This window comes from Enhydra lutris, unplaced genomic scaffold, assembly GCF_002288905.1.
Source record: "Enhydra lutris kenyoni isolate GAN:26980312 unplaced genomic scaffold, ASM228890v2 scaffoldscaffold36, whole genome shotgun sequence".
In the NCBI taxonomy this organism is placed as follows: domain Eukaryota; kingdom Metazoa; phylum Chordata; class Mammalia; order Carnivora; family Mustelidae; genus Enhydra; species Enhydra lutris.
The window spans coordinates 4,706,756-4,725,891 of record NW_019154120.1 but is presented as its reverse complement, the minus strand read 5'-3'; the positions used below and the strand labels follow the sequence as shown (position 1 = coordinate 4,725,891).

General features: G+C 40.4%; 1 protein-coding gene across 2 annotated transcripts in view; it reads right to left on the bottom strand.

The window, feature by feature from the left end:
* Positions 1–8,493: 8,493 nt before the first annotated feature.
* The window catches only part of LOC111154302 (cytochrome b5), a 36,310-nt gene continuing 25,667 nt past the window's right edge, over positions 8,494–19,136 (bottom strand). The window contains exons 2-5 of one of the 2 annotated variants that reach the window (XM_022513810.1): positions 16,892–17,020; positions 14,617–14,646; positions 10,543–10,577; positions 8,494–8,864 (exon numbers count right to left, since the gene is read on the bottom strand). In XM_022513810.1, the coding sequence (XP_022369518.1) occupies positions 8,783–8,864; positions 10,543–10,577; positions 14,617–14,646; positions 16,892–17,020 (276 nt within the window). In that variant the 3' untranslated portion in view covers positions 8,494–8,782. The remainder of the gene's footprint in view (positions 8,865–10,542; positions 10,578–14,616; positions 14,647–16,891; positions 17,021–19,136) is intronic. The other variant, XM_022513811.1, reaches the window with a different exon arrangement.

Sequence of the window (19,136 nt, the reverse complement as noted above, 5' to 3'; positions counted from 1 at the left end):
GAATGGAAGAGAAATTGGTCCAGGGAAGACCAGGGGTCTCCAGAATCATGGAAAGATCAGTTTTTGATGACAAATCCAATAGTCTGAAAGGTTACCTCCTCCACCCCTCACCTTAGCAATGGACTGAGAAAGACAGATGGTGGTGTCATCTTTCCAGGAAAATGTCGCAGTGAAGGGGAGAGAGGAGAGGGATTCATGGCTAGGTAAAGTATGAAGTCTTGATCTGGCATCTTGTGTGAAAGCAGTCTGCTCTGATGTTGATTATTTTGTCAGTTTGATTTTGAGGTGTCTGGTGTTTGCACGGGACCAGATGACTGGTGGCACCTTCTTCAGTTGTGATGCACGTGCCCAAGGATTGACACTGTCATTTGGCAGCAGTGTCAGTGACCAAGAATTCTTACTGGGTCCTTTCCATCAGTCTCACTTTTTTTTTTTTTTTAAAGATTTTATATATTTATTTGACACAGACAGATCACAAGTAGGCAGAGAGGCAGGCAGAGAGAGAGAGAGGGAAGCAGGCTCCCTGCTGAGCAGAGAGCCCGATGTGGGGCTCGATCCCAGGACCCTGAGACCATGACCTGAGCCGAAGGTAGAGGCTTAACCCACTGAGCCACCCAGGCGCCCCCATCAGTCTCACTTTTGTAAAAGCATCAGAGTAAAATGGTAACTGTCTCTAAATGATAAAAGCTTGTAAAATGTCCACTGTTAAATCTGATGAGAGTTCATTTAAAAAGGAAATGTAGTTATTTCTGTGATATACAACACTTTAATAACTGAAATTATTACTAAGAACATTATAGCAGGTCCTTGAGGAGAACACAGGCGGCAACCTCTTCCACCTTGGCCACAGCTGCAGCCGCTTCTTCCTAGAAACATCGCCAATGGCAAGGGAAGCAAGGGCAAAAATGAACTACTGGGACTTCATCAAGGTACAATGCTTTTTCACAGCAAAGGAAACAGTCAACAAAACCAAAAGACAACTGACAGAATGGGAGAAGATATTTGCAAATGACATATCAGATAAATGGCTGGTATCCAAAATCTATAAAGAACTCCTCAAACTCAACACCCAAAGAACAAATAATCCAATCGAGAAATAGGCAGAAGACATGAACAGGCATTTCTGCAAAGAAGACATCCAAATGGCCAACAGACACATGAAAAAGTGCTCCACATCACTCGGAATCAGGGAAACACAAGTGAAAAGCACAGGGAAATACCACCTCACACCAGTCAGAATGGCTAAAATTAACTAGTCAGGAAATGACAGATGCTGGTGAGGATGTGGAGAAAGGGGAACCCTCCTACACTGTTGGTGGGAAGGCAAGCTGGTGCAGCCACTCTCGAAAACAGCATGGAGGTTCCTCAAAAAGTTGAAAATAGAGCTACCCTACCACCCAGCAATTGCACTACTGGGTATTTACCCCAAAGATACAAATGTAGCAATCCGCAGGGGCACCTGCACCCCGGTGTTTATAGCAGCAATGTCCACAATAGCCAAACTATGGAAAGAACCTACATGTCCATCAACAGATGAATGGATATAGAAGATGTGGTATAGATACACAATGGAATACTATGCAGCCATCAAAATCCCGAAATCTTGCCATTTGCAACAACATGGTTGGAACTAGAGGGTAATTATGCTAAGTGAAATAAGTCAATCAGAGAAAGACAGTTATCATATGATCTCACTGATATGAAGAATTTGAGAAACAAGGTAGAAGATCATACGGGAAGGGAGGGAAAAATGAAACAAGATGAAACCAGAGAGGGAGACAAAACCATAAGAGACTCTTAATCTCAGGAAACAAACTGAGGGTTGCTGGAGGGGAGGAGAGTAGGGGAGTGAGAGGGATAGGGTAGCTGGATGATGGACACTGGGGAGGGTATGTGCTACGGGGAGTGCTGTGAATTGTGTAAGCCTGATGAATCAGAGACCTGTACCCCTGAAATAATACATTATATGTTAATAAAAAAAAGAAAGAACATTATAATAGGACATATCAGATTTCTAGGAATTTTATACAATTTCCAGAATACTTGCAACATATACTTACACAACACAAAGAAGGCTTAGTATGACTTATTTGACAACACTTCCCATGTAACCTAACATATCAAATAAGGCTAATTAGTTTAACATCTTTCTAAAAAGATAAGGTGATTTTACAAATCTTCTGAGATGCAGTAGGGTCTCTGGAAAATCCCAAAGTTATTTCCAGCTCAAAAAGACATCAATTAGAATTTGGTTTTGGGGGAAGTTTATAAAAAATATCACAAGGTTTTAAAGCACTTGGTCAAATAGGATCACAGGCCACGGTGAAATGATACTTAGTTATCCATTTAATCATAATGACAATGACTTCGGCAAATGCAGACAGTTAAACAGTTGTGTAAAAAACTTAGCTCTAGCAATAGAGAAGACTCAGTTTTCTTTAGTAATCAAAGTCATGAAAAACACATTATGAAACCAGGAAATTATTATATTTTTTAAGATTTTATTTACTTAAGAGAAAGCATATGCATGAGCAGGGAGGAGGGGGAGGGGGAGAGGGAGAGGGAGAAACAGACTCCCTGCTAAGGAGAGAGCCTGACATGGGGCTCAATCCCAGAACCCTGAAATCATGACCTGACCATGACCTTTGTTTTCTAGGCAAACACAGAATCTCTGATTTCTAGATTACTTAAAAAGTTAAGGACAACCTTTTCACAACCTCTTATCAAAAGCAGACCAATAGTCCAAGAACACTTTGCCCTTTTAAAAACGAGAACACCCAAATCTAATTTTGAAGATTACTTTTTTCTTTTCTTTCTTTCTCTTTCTTTCTTTCTTTCTTTCTTTCTTTCTTTCTTTCTTTCTTTCTTTCTTTCTTTCGTTCTTTCTTTCTTAAGAGATCATTCACACATGGATGGGGATACAGAGGGAGAAAATCATTTCTTAAAGATTTTATCTATTTATTTGGGCGGGGGGCGGGGGGGACAGGGAAGACGGAGGGAGAGAGTCTTAAGCAGACTATGGACTGAGCACAGAGCCCAAGGTGAGGCTTGATCTCATGACCCTGAGATCATGACCTGAGCCAAAGCCTGTAGTCCAACACTTCACTGACTATGCCACTCAGGCTTCCCAGGGAAAGAGAATCTTAAGCAGGTTCCACACCCAGCACAGAGCCCAGCATGGAGACAACTCTGAGCTTGAACTCATAACCTTGAGAGCATGACCTGAGCTGAAATCAAGAGTCAGACGCTTAACCAACTGAGCCACCCAGATGGCCCTGCAGATTACTTTTAACATTAAATTTATTCACTGAAAAAAAAATCTTAAATTTGTTCTAAGCCAGCTTGACCATACACAAAATTCTTTTGCAAAGATTCCTTTTCCACAAACTTCTACAACTTTTCAAATATCCCTTCAAATTTTTTGCCGTTTTTCCTTTTTCCCATTCTGAAATAACCAGTCTCACTTTAGAACAAAATCACTCTCTTTTCTCTCAACAAAAATGTACCTTTATTCCCCACACCTTCTCTTACCAAAAACATGCATCTTACTTTCCTTGCTAATCTTTCCCTTATTATTTCTAGTACCTTACACCAGGTTCTAATTTTTAATGCTTCAAATATCTTAATTTCTGAGGAAAATAAGGAAGTTAACAATTGTGAGCTGTCTTTTACTTCTGAATTCTCTGGCTTGGCAAATTCATAAATATATGTTATATTTCCTCGAACACATGCTTTCTCAGTATGACACAACACGTACTCAGTCATACACTCAAATAGCTTTAGCTGCTCTGTAAAGAGAAGCCAGAAAGTAGACAAACCTATCCATACTCAGTAATCAATGTTTCAGTATTTTATTCAGAAATGGCCTAGGTATTCCATGACTAATTTAACTTAACAAAACTTCAAGGTTTCAGGTTACAAAAGCATTTGGGAAACTATTTAAAAAGTTAAAAACTAAAAAAAAAAAAAAAAAAGTTATAAACTTCTGACCCACTTATAACTAGTTATTCATTCTCTCAACAATTTACTTATGGAAATTCCATCATACCAGGTTATTTTTCCTGATGGCAAATTTTATAAACCGAAACATGAGCTTATTCAACTAATAAATCCAGGCAGAATAAAAGATATAAGTGTGCATATTTAATGTTGATAATTCTATAGACATGTCTATTTCAATTAAACCAACAAATTCTAATCAGCTTTAATACTGAGTATTTTCCCAGATCACATGAACCTGAAAAGCATTTAGGCCTTTATGCTATTTGTGAGAATTTTATGAACACTTAATTCATTTCAGCACCTAATTTTCTTTAAGTCAACTGGATAGAGCTCTTTTACAAACTTTGGCAAGCCATATGGAGGTGGAAAATACCCCACAAGTACAATATGTATGTATAAACACCTATACACATAGACGTCAACAGAGACCTTATAGCTTTTGTTTTAAAACTTTAGGCATGAGGTAGAATAATGCAGAACTCACTACCTGGATCCAAATTGAATGTCTGGAAGATGAAATAAGTAAATGTTACCTGCTCAGTTGACTAAAGCTTTTTACTGGTATTTGTTGAGAAGACACTTAAGATTTTTCAATTGCCCAAGTTTCATATAACCCTTTCCCCCTTTTGTTTTTCTTCTGGTAAGAATGACCTCCCTGAAGTGTGTATTCAAAGGCGAGGCCTAGCTAAGGGTGTGGGGAAAAGACTAGGTAGAGCATTTACATCCCAAAGGCAAGGTGGGGTGGGGGCAGGTAAGTTCCTCCCAGAAGAAACTTTGTTTCCTAAGACAAGAGTTTTTACAATACTGACCAGCCATTCGAGACGATAGACGTGGTTTTAGGATTGGTAACAATAGGTGAACTTTGAATTGATCCCAGAGTTGCAAAGGGCTGCGAAGGGTTGATCTGTCTGTCCGTCTAACCACATTATCTTTGATTTGTTATGTTTCAGGGAGATTTCCAGCGAAGATGAAAATCAAAGATTTCTATATTCTGTATTTAGACCTGCTTGTCTTTGGGAAGTTTTAGTAAATCCTTTTTACAAAGCCTTCAGAAGGTTTTTCTTTCCTTCTGGATGCACAGTTTCATTTTAGCTCAGGGGAGAAGGCCTACAATAAAGTGACGATTAGGCACTGACTATCAGCTTCTGGTCTGGCTATCTTTTGACCACAGAGCTACTTTACAAAAATCTTTTAAATATTTGTTAGTTTTTAGCTTGGACAAACAATAAATATTTTTGGCAGGAGTGAACATCCCCTCTTGGATGTTAAGAGGGGTCCCCCTGCAAAGAGATACAAAGATGACTACCTTCCCAAGATCCAGGGAGTAACTCCCAAAGACAGCCAAAACAAAGAAGTGACAACTGTCATGTCCAAGGCAGGCAGAAAGCCAAGCCAAGTTCTTAGGACACAAAAGGAGACCAGCGAAAGGGCAAGACCTATCCCTGCGGGGAGAGTGAGTCGATAACCAATGGGTTTTGGAAAGGAAGAGACAACACAAGAAATTTTATTTTCCCCTCTTGACTGGGCACTGCAGACCGCGATCCAGGAGAGCTGGCTCTGGTAAGGATCCTCACCCTTAGCCCGCCTCTGCTAGCTTCCCCAAGACCTCACCCACAGGCTCCACGCGGACTTAGTGCAGCTGCAGTGTCCACCAGAACCTGGCAAGGTTTTCCGTTCATTTTCAGTTTCCCTGGGCTGTTTAAGAGAATAACAGTCATTTACCAAAAACCCCTCAAGTCCCATCAACTCTGGGAGGGGCCCAGATAGGAGTTCTCCTTTGAGAGTAGATACAGAGGCATCCATAAGGCCACACCAGCTTAGCAAACTTTGTAGTCTGGTTCCTCAGTTCTTTTCAAAGCATTCAGCTGCGGTCATGAGTTCTATCAAAGTGATGGGAGCTCAGTTCCATCATGGTTTGCTTTTTTTAACTAGTCTACTCGTCTCAGGAATTGGTCCATTTACAAATAGGGCAGCAAGAGCAAGGTTGAGTGACCTCGTTTATTATACGCAACTGGGGTACCACAGGAAGAGAGCTTCCAGATGGGCTGGAAAGTTGGCCAAGGTTCATCTTGCTTGTTTGCTTATTTGAATAAACCAAATGGGGCAGGCAGGGAAAACTCCTTCCTACAATGGTTTTTAAAAGGTCAATCACCATTCTTGCAAGCATTTTCTGGGCTGTGAGGGAACTGTAATTAAGAGCAAGAACCCTAAATGTCTTCAGGTTTATACCAATCTGCTTCAGGCATCCATTTCGGGGCTTCCTTGGGGCTAACCTGCATGCGCATAAGCCCACAGAGATCTGGAAGCCTGGGTCCCTGGACCTGCTAATGACTCTGAATTCTTCAGGAAACTTTTGGGAATCCTCCCTGGTCTGAGGAAATTCTTTGACTATGGCCCCTTAGTTCAGTCTTTGACCAAGGAGTTTAAGATATCTGAGGATGATCTCCTGCAGCCTGGGGGAACCCATTCTGTTTGTTTGGTTTGGGAGCCCTGGCCTTCAAAATCTTGCCCAATGGGAACATTCCTCATAAGAGCCATCGTAATTCTAGGTTGTATTCAGTAAAACTTTGTCATTGTTGTAAATATCTACAGCTTCTGGACCACAGTTCTTAGACAACAAATAAGAAGTTGCGCCAAAAAGGTGGTGTGCTCAACTCTTGGAACAAAGGCTTTGGGTTTTCTGGGGCCTGAGTAATATCCAAAGGGATGTGTTGTTGGGGTGGGGACTGTGTGGTGTTCTCTAGTGTATCTCACCATGTGGAGACCTTCCTGAGGTTGGCGGGTAACCTAGTGTCAATCTAACCTGTTCCGTGACCAACTTCTGGGTGAAGTTGGGTGGCAAGCTTTCCAACAGCTATTAGATGCTCAGCCCATGCCCACCAATCATACAGCTTTGGGCATCCAAGATTCCCATTAGCAATAGCCCTTAACTACACAAAACACACTGGATCCAGGCCAGCTTACGTGAACCACCAGCAACACGGAATCAGAGACTTAACCAAGGGCTGAGGATCCTGACCCGATGGGACTTCGGACTGGACTGCCAGCAGTTTTCAACATGAAGTCAGTGACAGTCATCTAATGTGAGCTTGGGAAGCCAGTTAGGTCAGGAGCTTGACACAAAGAAAGTAGAGCTCAGAACGGAGAGGAAATTACCCACGGCCCTTGGGAACAAGAAAGAGAATGCGGTTTGTGGGTGCCATGCCTATGTTTCTCATGGCCCCCGAAGCTGTCAGAAGTACCCTTCAGATCCCATCACTGCCACCCAATCTGTTAAAACCCAAAATTCATCTGAATAAAATGTAAAGATCTTATTAGTTTTATTCAATAATTCATCAACCGGGCAATATCCTGTCAGGCAAATAGAAACTCCAAGAGCTGTACCAAATGGAAGACATTCACGGGCAGAGAGAGACTGAGCAGAGCTGTTTCAAGCAAAGTCACCTGAGTTTGAGGGGTCGGCGCGTGGGGGTGGGTGTCCACCGGGGATTATCTTGCTAGCACTGACCAGATTAATTCCAGACTGGCTGGCCTAAGATGCCACTCCTGAGAGAGGCTGAAACTGCCCAACAGTTTAGGTATCAAATCTTGGTGTGGTGACATGGGTTTAGCACAAGTGACTCAATTTGGGGCCTGTTGCCTCTTTTTAAACAATACTCTGTAATTAAAAAATTCCTTTCTAAGGTGTTTCAGTTACTTCTGAAGAACTCCAGTGCTTATCAGTTGGTTAGTATGCCAACAGAAACTTGCACAGTCATACATAACCACAAAGTACTTGGAATCTAATTCATCCCTTAAGCTTCCACATTTAAAGGGAAAAAAGGTATGGGGAAGAGAATAAAGATGACAGAATTAGTGTACTGGAACTCAAATGAGAAAATGAATGGAGCCATACCAGACTTCCTCTGGGCTCACCGCCACCAGCTACATTTCTTCAAAAATTGGATTCCAAATGTCCCATAATCTCTTTCAAATTTTGCTTTTGTGAAGTAGGAAATCAACCATTTCCTTAATGAGTATATAAAGTTTTTGCCTCTGAATGAGGAATTTTTTTTTAAACTTTAGAACCTATATGACTGAGAATCTCTTCAGTAAATTTTTAGTCTGTGAGAGGGAACAGTTAAAATGTCCTCTCATGGTTCACAGGTTTCCTTTTACGTTGACTGTAGTTTTTAATCAAAGAAGAGATGAGAGTCTTTTTCATAGGTCCTATAGGTCACCTTCTCATTTTATCATCTATTTCAAGTAGAACAATTAGAAATCTTCATTTCTGAGCTTTTCTTAATTCCCTGGGAAAGGAAACTATGCTGGAGCAGGCAGTACTGGCTTAAGGGAGACAGAAAGCTGCCCAAGGAGAGATCTAAGGACACTGTCCATCTCACTTCATAGAGACTACTTGAGTCTGAATGATTAGCACATTAAATGAGTCTGCTAAATAATGAGATTCTAAATGTTGGAACAGTTATATTCCAAATAGACAGGCAAACGTGGTATGTTTTAAAAGCCAGATATATTTTTAAAAGATCATGCTTACAATAAGTAAATTATGTAGTGATGAAACATCAAAAAAAGTTGATGAACAAAAGGCACATTCTAAGAGTTCAGGTGTAGAAAGAACAGAAGAGTTCTTTTTGGTTTGGTTCAAAGTAGGAGAAAAGGGAAACAGGTATGTTAAAATTATTTTTCAGGTGAAGGTTTCTGTCAGTTGAAGCAGTGAACATTAGCTTCTCTCTCCCTGGTCCAAAGCAGTCTCTTCTTTCCTTGGCTTCTGAGAATGTGTTTAATCTTCCGCGGTGTAGAGGTGATACATCAGAGCCACCACAAGCGCCGAGATGGCTGGGATCACCCAGTTGGTCCACCAGCTGGAAGGAAACGGCAATAATGCTTGCGTGATGTTCAACGCATGGGACTCAAAACCTTTGCTCCTTCTGATTACCATGAAAATCACTGTGGCATGTCTGTACTACCTCTGTAACCTGCCTGGACGAAACGTCAACTCTGAGTTGCTTAAATCAATGTGAGCGCAACACATGCCCTAGTATACCAGCAAGGGCTCTAGCTTTGTTAAGAAAATTAATGATCCCCATCCCCAGGCCACTTAAATCTATTTCTCTAAACTTACACAAAGAGCTATCAATCGCTCCCCCAACAGATGCTCCCTACAGATAGTGACTTACCTAAGGACACCAACTCTGGGTTATGTCTCACAGGTTCACAAAAAGTAAATATTCCTTACAGGTTTTATTCTACTTACATATGTTAAGAATTTAAAATAGCTAAACTGAGAACAAGAAAATCAAGGTTCTCATCTTGGGAGAGCCACTAGCAAGCTTTACACCCAAGAGAAAAAGCACATCTCCAGGACTGTGAAGTTAAGGAGTTTGAGTCATAGGATTATTGAGGTTGCTATGAGCACCACAGCGCTATGTTCCGTGATTCTGTTTTGAAAATCTAATCTTTACCCACACACAGTAGATTTACCACATTAAGAAACCGCGTGCCCAAACTACTTAATCTGTGGTTCATAGGTGTAAACGCAGAAAAATCCCTAACTTACACACTGTTTCAGTCCAGGTGCCTAGAATTTTTGACTGACTATAAAATGACAGATTACAGATCAAACCAGAGACAAAACGAGAATGATCTTCAATTTAGATATGAACCTATAGTTTCTTAGAAAACAAAATAATACAAGCTGTAGAATGTGAATTAAGTCAGATAATGCCTGTAAATATATTTTCTGTCATAAATTTACTGTCCTCTAATACTCTTCAAACATCAACCCCTACAAAGACTGAGTTCAATAAAAAGATCTAAACTGCAAAAGGATTACAAATATCACTTTCCTCTTGCTGGGGTTTTCAGTTTCCATTTAGAAGGAAACTGACCTGTCAACAAACGTATGGTGAAGGACTACTGCCTGAATGCAGGGAACGTACCAGAAGCCCAGCAGACTGGCGCAGTTACATCTGACAGGGTGAAATAAAATTGGCACAAATGTGTGGTTTTGAGCTTGGGGCCAAATCTCTCTGTCCACCAGAGAGATATATGCGGTTATGCAAGATGATATGGTAGAGCTGCCACAAATGTTAACAGGATCTTGGACTGTGACACAGAAATCCAGTCCCTAGACCAAGTGTTCATGTTACACTTAAAGGAATGCTGAGCCGAGGCTCAGGGAGAAATAATCACTACAATTTAAGAAACGGACCATATACTGAATGAGAGAGCACGTTTGCCTGGACAGTAAAAGACTGTGTAGGCCAGAGGACGACCCTGGAGGAATGGAGACCTAATCTATTCAGTCTGCAGCTGGAGGGAGAGATTTGGGGTTGTTCTGAAGAATGTCCAGAGGCTGAGCTCTCTGACAGTTGAGGAGGGGATGTCCTCAGTCATCTGGGAGCCAAGTGGAGAAGACCCTGGGCTGTCCACTGAGAGGGGGTGCAGTGGGACCCTGAGTCCTCAGGTGGGGAAGAGCCCCCTAATCACACCCTGATTCCACGGGTCTTCTGATCAGTTTAAGAGAAAACGACGACATACCTGGAATTAGAATCAACAGTAGTAATGAGAGTTTCCTGAAACACAAGAGAAAAAGTGAACTTAAAGGGAACATCTGAACATATATTCAATTGACTAAGAACTTCTTTTAAAGTAAGATCACAATACTCAGTACATTCTTCAAAACACATTGGAAGGGAAAATTATAACAAACTTTTCACTAAAAGGCCTAATTTCACCATTTTTAGAAGAAAAAGATTAAAGAATCATGTGTATTTAAATTACTTACAAACATAAGCTAGATAATTTGAAAAAAAAATGTTAAAAATAGGTGACATAAAATATCTTCTACACAGTACACATCTGAATAATGTAAAATTGAAAACAGATATCATGTACATGGGCACATAACCCCACGACTACCTTGAGGAAGAGAAGTTTAATTCTTTAAAAGCATGAATGAAATCTTCAGTAAAATCAGTTATTTCATTCAAATTTTATATGAAGTAAAAATGTACCCAAGTTGTATTAAAAGGCATGTCAACCAAAAAGAGAAAAATAAGAACTGTCATTTAAATCACCACACTGTGGACCACCACCTTTCCTGGCCTTCTCTAACTGACCAGACAGCTCTAAAAAGTGGAGGCCTCAGGAACTGACCTCACAGGGTCACCGGCCAAGAAACCTCCAAATAAGGACGGCCTTTGTGTGTCCTGGGGTCTTTCACAGTTGGCCTATTTTGCCTTCCAGAACTTTCTGAGAGAAGTTCTGTCAGTACCATGAAAGTGAACTAATTTTGGCTCTAAAAAAATACACACTTCCCCAAACAGATGAATAACTAAGGCCTGAGGAAAAATACACTTTTCTGGACTTGAAAGCTAAGAAGCATTCTTTGGAAATTTCACACCAGCAAAAAGTATTAGTGCCTCAGAGGAAGGTAGCCGTAAGTAAGGTAGCTTCATCTGAGAGTTCATCTCTGCAGTTTCCCAAAGCACAAGGTAAGCCATTAGCAAAACAACGCACACTCCACAGTGAGGCAAAGCGTTAGCGAAACCCCGTGAAAAGGCACAAAACTGTTAGGGAAGAGCAAGCATATCAGTTAGGAGACCCACAAACCTGGAGATACGGCCTTTAAGATTCCTGACACAGTAGGGGGGAAAAATAAGTCATTTAAAAAGAAAACTTCACACATTTATTATCTTTTTAAGCAATGTTAAATCTTAGTGACTACAAAAGTATTCATAGCTACTGCAAGATTATTTTTCAAATTTTGTGTATATGAATAACAGTAACAAGGATTACCAGAAGTCACCAGACTACATGAAATGATTACTCAGCTACTAGAAGACGTAGTAAGTTCTGAAACTGGAGCACAAAGGCTCCCTGAAAGTGAAACATTATTGTCACAATAGAAAGTTAAGCCCAGAATAGTAAACAACGCAAACACAGATCTGTTATTTTGTTATACCAAGCACGTGCATTTTACCAAACCTGCGGACAACTCTATGGAAACTAGGCTGGCCTAGCCTTCCTCCCCCGTCCATCACTGCCCTTAGCTTTAATGCTAAAACTGTTAGGGCACCATCACTGCCAGCAACAACAAAGATTATATACATTTCTGAGTGTTTATTATCTGTTAGGCTCTTAACCCAGAGATGCCTGAGAGTTAAAGCAAGTTGAGTTACCACTTACCACACTGATGAAAAAGGAAACTAAAACCGTCCTGCCCGTCCAATGGTCTGAGGGGCCCAAGCTGGGCCTCTGCGTGTAACTAACAAATATGTCAACAACCAACAGGCAGAAAAGACCATTTTTTATTACAGGCTCTGCCACTTGTTCACTCTATGACCTTGAGGGGCTCAATTTCACATAGCAAAAATTAATAATTCCACCAGTACATGAGAAGCTATATATAAAATCATGCAAAGTTCATCAAGTTTTTGTAAAGCAAAATCATCTCATTTATACATTCATCTACTTCAGCCTATTCCTTAATTGGAAGGCTTTCCTAAAAACATCAGGGACACTGACGCCTTGGAGTACAGAGCCTACAGAAGAAGCTTAAGAAACTGCACCAGCTGAACCTGGGACGGGTGTTAGCCGTGGTTCTGCAGTGTGACCTGAACAAGGTCAAAGCTTGCAGCAAGATCTGAGCTTTACTGTTACCTTCCCTGGAAGGTCTATGGATCCCACAGGGATATCATAAGGCCCAAATAAAGTCACTTAAACTGCAATGATTTGAAAACCACAACCAAAAAAAGGTATTGATACTACTGATATGCTCCATGTAAGCAAATTTAAAAGATATAAATTTGTTTAAAAATGCAACATTTCTAACTCCACAAAATACCTTATTTTGGCAACTAAACACCATGTTTTCTTTTGGGCAGGGTCAAGCTAATAATCTTTGTTGCTTCTTATTTCATAGTTCAACTAGGTATTTTCAGGGACAGCAATGAACAGATTCAGACCACAGCTTACACGTATCAGCCTGGACATAGACAGAAGGCTGTACAGAGACACACACACCAAAAGAAATACCTAAGGACACACTCTTCTGGCAAACGAGAAGTATAAGAAAGATAAACCCCAAAAAGTGGTCATGTATTTTTTTTCCATTGTATTTACTTATGTCCTCTAAAAAAGACAGCAAGTTCTTGTCCTACTTCTGCTGATACAAGCAAAGTCACGTATGTTTGAAAAGAGGAAAGAGACTGTCTTTAAGTAATACAGCAGCACGGAGGAGACCTGCTTACCAGCTCCGCTCTAACTTCTGTTTGTAGGCAACATTGTTTGGGATATGACTGGATCTACATTAAATCTAAGTGAATGTAATGAGCCTGATCAAATCCTTGTTTATTATAGCTGAATGATTTGTACTAAGATTATTAACACACTGAACACCCAACAGGAAAAAAATACATAATTTTTCCCTGACCTGACTGTGCAGAAAAAGTAAAATCTACCCACATCAAAGGATTTCAGTTACCCCAAAAGTAGCCTCAAAAAAGGTGCTAATGTCATATGACCCAACAGCAAGGACTCAGCAACTGTTACAGAGGCAATTCAAACTCTGAAGTCCATTTTTTATCTTCCCAAAGTACTCAGATCACCAACACTGAACTTGTTGAATAGGGAAAGGAGAGGGTATAAATGAAATTGCTTTGTAGGAAATAGCATTAATCAAGACTTATATTGTACCATCTGGGGTATGAAGGTAAATATGGCCTTTACGCTCTATTGGATTTACTGCTCTGATTTTGCTGTAGATTAAAGACAACATCTTGTCAACAGCGGCTAGTAAATGAGTTCACCAGTTCTTCATACAGGCCCTGTGGAGTCCCACTGTTGGGCTCTAATAAAAGCAAGAACAGGAACCATAAAAGAAAAATTATTCTCTCATTCTGTGGTTTAAGCAAAATGTTCCTCCATGGTCCTTTAATTACAGGCCAACAACTATTCTGTCTGCTTGTACTTGTCAGGGACTCTGGTTGTTGTCATCAATTCTTATTATGGATTTATCTTCAAACGTTAAGTGAGAAGACCAGCTCAGAGAGAAGGGCAAGTGAACCAGGGCGTAAAATTAATATCCCCTAGAATATATTTTCCTTTCCTAAGGGAAAATGCATCAAAAAGTTATTATTTCATTTGATTAACATTAAATTCATCCAATAAATACTTATTTAACACCTATTACGTCCCAGGGACAAGGAGATGAAGAAAACATGGGTAGTGTTCTCCAAGGCTCAAGTAGTAAGACCTCTACTCAGATTTTAACTTCTCTGAAAATAAGGCTTGTGTCAAATTTTTGAGATCAGAAGCATAGTGCTTACTTATAAAAGTAACTCTTCAAGAGGTATCTACTGATACTTAGATGAAAAAATGGTGTACTGAGAGTCTTACAAAGAGAACACACAAGCAGTCCTAATGAAACAGGATGGCTAGTCTATGCACAAAGTATTTTGCTAAGTCAACAGGTTACATGTTCATCTAACCTAGAGAGACCTATGCTGGTCTCATTCAGATAGCTAAACAATGCTTGTCCTGCAGTTTGACAGGTATGAAATACAGTGAAGATAGGCACAGCCACGGAGACACTGGAGATGACACACTTACCGAAGGCTTGGCTAACTTTGCTCTGTCATCCTGCAATTAAAAAAAAAGGGCACATTGTAGAATGAAAGGACACTTACAAAAGTACCATGTCCAAAAGTAAGTCACTTTTACTGAGATTTTTTAAAAAAAACACTGCTATTCAGTAACTAGCACTTTAGGTCCTTCTATCTAGATTGTTCATTACAAAGTCTGATCCATCTGACTTGACTGTAAAAGTTAATAGCTGATTAAGTGATTAATTTTCAGTCTAAAGTTCCGAGTTTAGAACATCACCCATGATAATCACATTTATGCACTTGTGCACATACACATTTACTAGACTTGGATTTTGATCTTCAATTCGGGAGCAGACCGAATTGGATCCTCCCCCACTACCCTCGGAAATGAGCGCAGGTGTGTGTGTACCTGTGCGTGCGACTGGGTGCGGAATCCTCAGTGAATCCCTTCACTCTCCCACCTGCGGGGTTATACTTTTCTTAAATCTCTGGCTGAGGTAGTTCAAACTAAGGTCACCTAGAGGTGACTACAGGGGATCACAGTAGGCAGATGGGGCAGAAACGCTGTAGTCACAGCCACAACCCACCTCCTCTATACCCGCAAGTTTAGAAAGGGAAGATTAAGGATAGAATCAAACATTTTAAAGGAAACCCCCTCTGGTTACCATAAAACTACCTCAACTTTGGTAAAGTATGAAGATGAAGATGAAAATATGTGGGTGAATAAACTCTCCAGCTAAGGAAAGCTCATTCTTTCCTTAGGGCGTACTCTTACCCCTCCTACCGCCAAACAAACAAACAAACAAAAAACCCACCTCCCCATTCAATGGAAATTGCTCTAGAACAGATTTCCTACTTTCAGACCTTCCATAAAGAGCCTTTAAGCTTTCCTTCCTTCATAGATATTGCAAGAAACAAAACTTTTCTTTGCGGGGGAGCAATGTTAAATTTCTTAGCTTGCTAATTGGTATACGGGAGGCTATTTGATTAATATTTTATACGACACACCTATTGATTTGTATTTACAAATGTTTTATAATAAATGACAACATTAGAATTATTGGCAAATATATTTGGCAATTATATGTGAGTTTTATTATAATGACAAAACTTTTCATATGGGTTTTGCTTTTCATTGGTTTCTCAGCATCGGTACTCGGGCTAAGACCACATGCCCTCATTAGCCCCTTTCTAACAGCACCTCCTCCCGCCTCTCGCTGGCTCCGGTGAAGCAGCATGAGCAGGGAGCAGAGAGGAGACCGCGCACCGTGCTGAGGGACCCAGGCGCTCTCTAGAGGTAAGAACAGCTGAATGTCAGGCAACGGATTCACTATCTGCTTAGAGATTTCCGCCACCCCTTCCCAAGAGTTCAGCTACATTCCAGATAACTTCGGTTGACAGATTAGCAAAGTTTCATAAGGTCATTCAAAACCGTCACAGAAGGACCTAAATTCATATTACAGCCCTGCGTTTATATAAAAGCTATATTAGGCAGCATTTTCCCCAAGTCAGTTCAGGGACTGGCACCAAAGTTGATGTTCTCAAAGATCTGGGGTCATGTGGGAAGAGTGAGGAGAATGTGTGGGTTTTACAGAAGACAGAGTTTATTCATTTAACAGAAGTGGTTTAAAATTTTTTAATCATTTTTTTAGAACTGAAATATTCTCAAATTATGACAGTAGAAGGGAGTTTCTTAAGAAATATTTCTTAAGGGGTGCCTGGGTGGCTCAGCTGTCAAATGCCTGCCTTTGGCTCGGATCAAGATCCAAGGGTCTTGTGATCGAGCCCTGCATCGGGCTCCCTGTTCAGCGGGAAGCCTGCTTCTCCCTCTCCCACCCACTGCTTGTGCTTCTTTTCTTGCTGTGTCTCTCTCTGTCAAATAAATAAAATCTTAAAAAAAAAAAAAAAAGAAGAAAAGAAAAAAAGAAAAAGGTCTTAAAATATTTTAGTTACAAAAGAAAAAAAAAAGAAGGAAACCGTGCAGGGTCAATGACCCCCACCTTCTAAAATATGTTGCTCCATGACACTTCATAGTCTGAGAGGCACTGGCCCTAGCTTTGGGTTAGAGGGTCCCAACTCTAAGTGACAGTGAAAACTGCAACCAGGGAAATACAAAGAAATTTCTGGTCGATTATTTATGACGAGAATGGTATTATATAATCAGGAGGAATTGTTTTTGCTTTACTACTTCTTCAGTTTTGTAATATGCAAGTCTACAGTTTTGAGAGAGGTCAAGCCACAGCCTTCAAGAGAAGTGGGGTCCCCAGTAAGGTACTCACCGGATGGAGCTCCCCAATGATATATGTTTGGGACAGTTCTCTAGCGTCTGTAGAGTGTCCCACGTCTTCAAAACTCTCAGTAGCATCCCCTCCAGCTTGTTCCCTTAACACTTCTTCCCCACCAGGATGCTGTTTGAAGGACAGATACAAAAAAATAAATGTTTTTTCCAGGTAAATAAGTTAGAAGGAAGTGGCCAGTTTTCTTAACCAAACAGGCTACTCTAGAAGTCGCAGATGTCAATGAGTGAGTACGATTCATCCAATATGTGGATGAAAAGAGCATACTTTTCTGTATTTAATTTCCCTCTTGAAAATTCATTAGAATCTTTCTCCAGTAGTCCAGATGTTCATTTCCCCAGATCACTCTTACAGCTACAAAACTTTTAGACACGCATTTTTAATCCTTTGGGAATGTCCTCTTTGCTTTTCCCTAAAGCTCTCCAAATTGTTCTTGACCTTTACCCAATCTATTTTTTCTGGAGTCCTATACCCTCATCTTTGACTTCTTTGTTCTAGGTGTGGACTCATACTATTACACCTTAGATGGTAGCTGTGTGGTAACTCATCTTTGAAAAGCACCCAGCCTGTCGGCCAAGTACAGGAAGCGTAGCACCTGCTGGGCAGGTAAGCATGGCCCCTGCTTCTAGCAGAACTCACTTTCTAGTAGGAAGAAAAAGGAAAGCCAGCAGGTGCGGCGGGAACTTGTGTAAGCTGCTGCCACATGGACAAATCACTGATGGGGACAAGGGCGGCAAAGAGCACCACTCCACTGGGGCTGGAGGGAAGGCCTTGTGCAACCCAAGGATTTGAGAGATCTCAGCCGCAGCTTCGCTGCTTCAATTAGTGAAACAGTAGACGGTCACCATGGGGGGAGGGGCTGACCAGGTGGGCCAGGCACCGACACAGATGATGTGTCAAGAGAGCCTCAGGCAAGGAAAGGCTGTCTCAGTCAAGTAAAAAAAGTGCTTGGCTCTATCACCCTGAACACTTTTATGGGAGAGAGAAACCTTCTTAAATTGAGCCTATTTCCTTAGATCAGATTTACCCTGCCCTTAAGCAAAGCACCTGTAGGCACGAATCCAATAACTAAACCAAACAGTCCCCGTCTGCATAACTCACAGTGCTCTGTTCTTAATTGCTCCCAGTGATGGAAAACACAAAGGCACCTAACAGAGAACGGTGGACAATTTGTTTTGAAATCCATTTCTCCTCCTACTTTGTTTAAATATATCTACTGCTATAGAAATCTACTTGTTTTTTCCCTCTACTATTGTAAAAGTTATCCATCTACATTATAGTAAAACCGGAAAACACAAAGAAGAAAATAAAAATCACCGAAATCAGCTACGGTCCTGACATCTCAATGGCGCTAAATATACACACATGTACCCAGGTCAGTAATTTTTTAAAGAAAACAGAGATCATTATCTTATGCATATGGTTTTGTTAGATTAAAAGCAGGTTATAATACATGATAGAGAGACAGTACTGCCTAGTAGTTACTTACTACTACTATGTGAACTCAGGAAAATAATGGCATTTATCTCTTATAATTTTTTAAGACTAAATGTGTTAATATAGGTGTCTGACACATAACATAATGACCGATAAAAACACTGTCCAGCATTTTCATTAAATATTTCCCAATGTCATAAAGCATCTTTCCTCAGCATGACTTTTTAAGCAGCCACCTAATGCTGCATACTATAGGAATTTCCAAACTTATTTAGATGTCTTCTACTGGGGGCACAGAAAATTGGAAGTCCACTTTAGACAAACATGAGAAGCCACACCAGTGGTGTAAGTGGTTGAGTGGCTCACTCTGAAAGCCAATCTGAAGCTTCCTGATGCACCCCCAAGGCTATGGCAATGGAAACCATGATTTGTTGATTCTGGAACAGTCTATTTACTGTTGGGTATGGACTGAGGAGTACTGAAGCAAAACACAAGAGATATAAAATGACAACTTACTCAACACCCAGAAATTATGTAAGTTCACAGACTGTTTTTCCTTTCATGTGGGGAACACTCATGTGTTCCTTTTAACTTTTGTTTCCTATTAAGGATATGTGAATATCGACAAAATCTCTCACAGCAAATCATTAGTTTCTAGTTACAGTTTATCTTCAAAGGAAATTTTCAAATAAGGTTAAAAACATAGACTGGCATTTCATAAAGCATCATAAAACTAGACAAGTTTTTAAAATAGATAATTTTGATTTTTAAAATGCTAAAACATACAAGG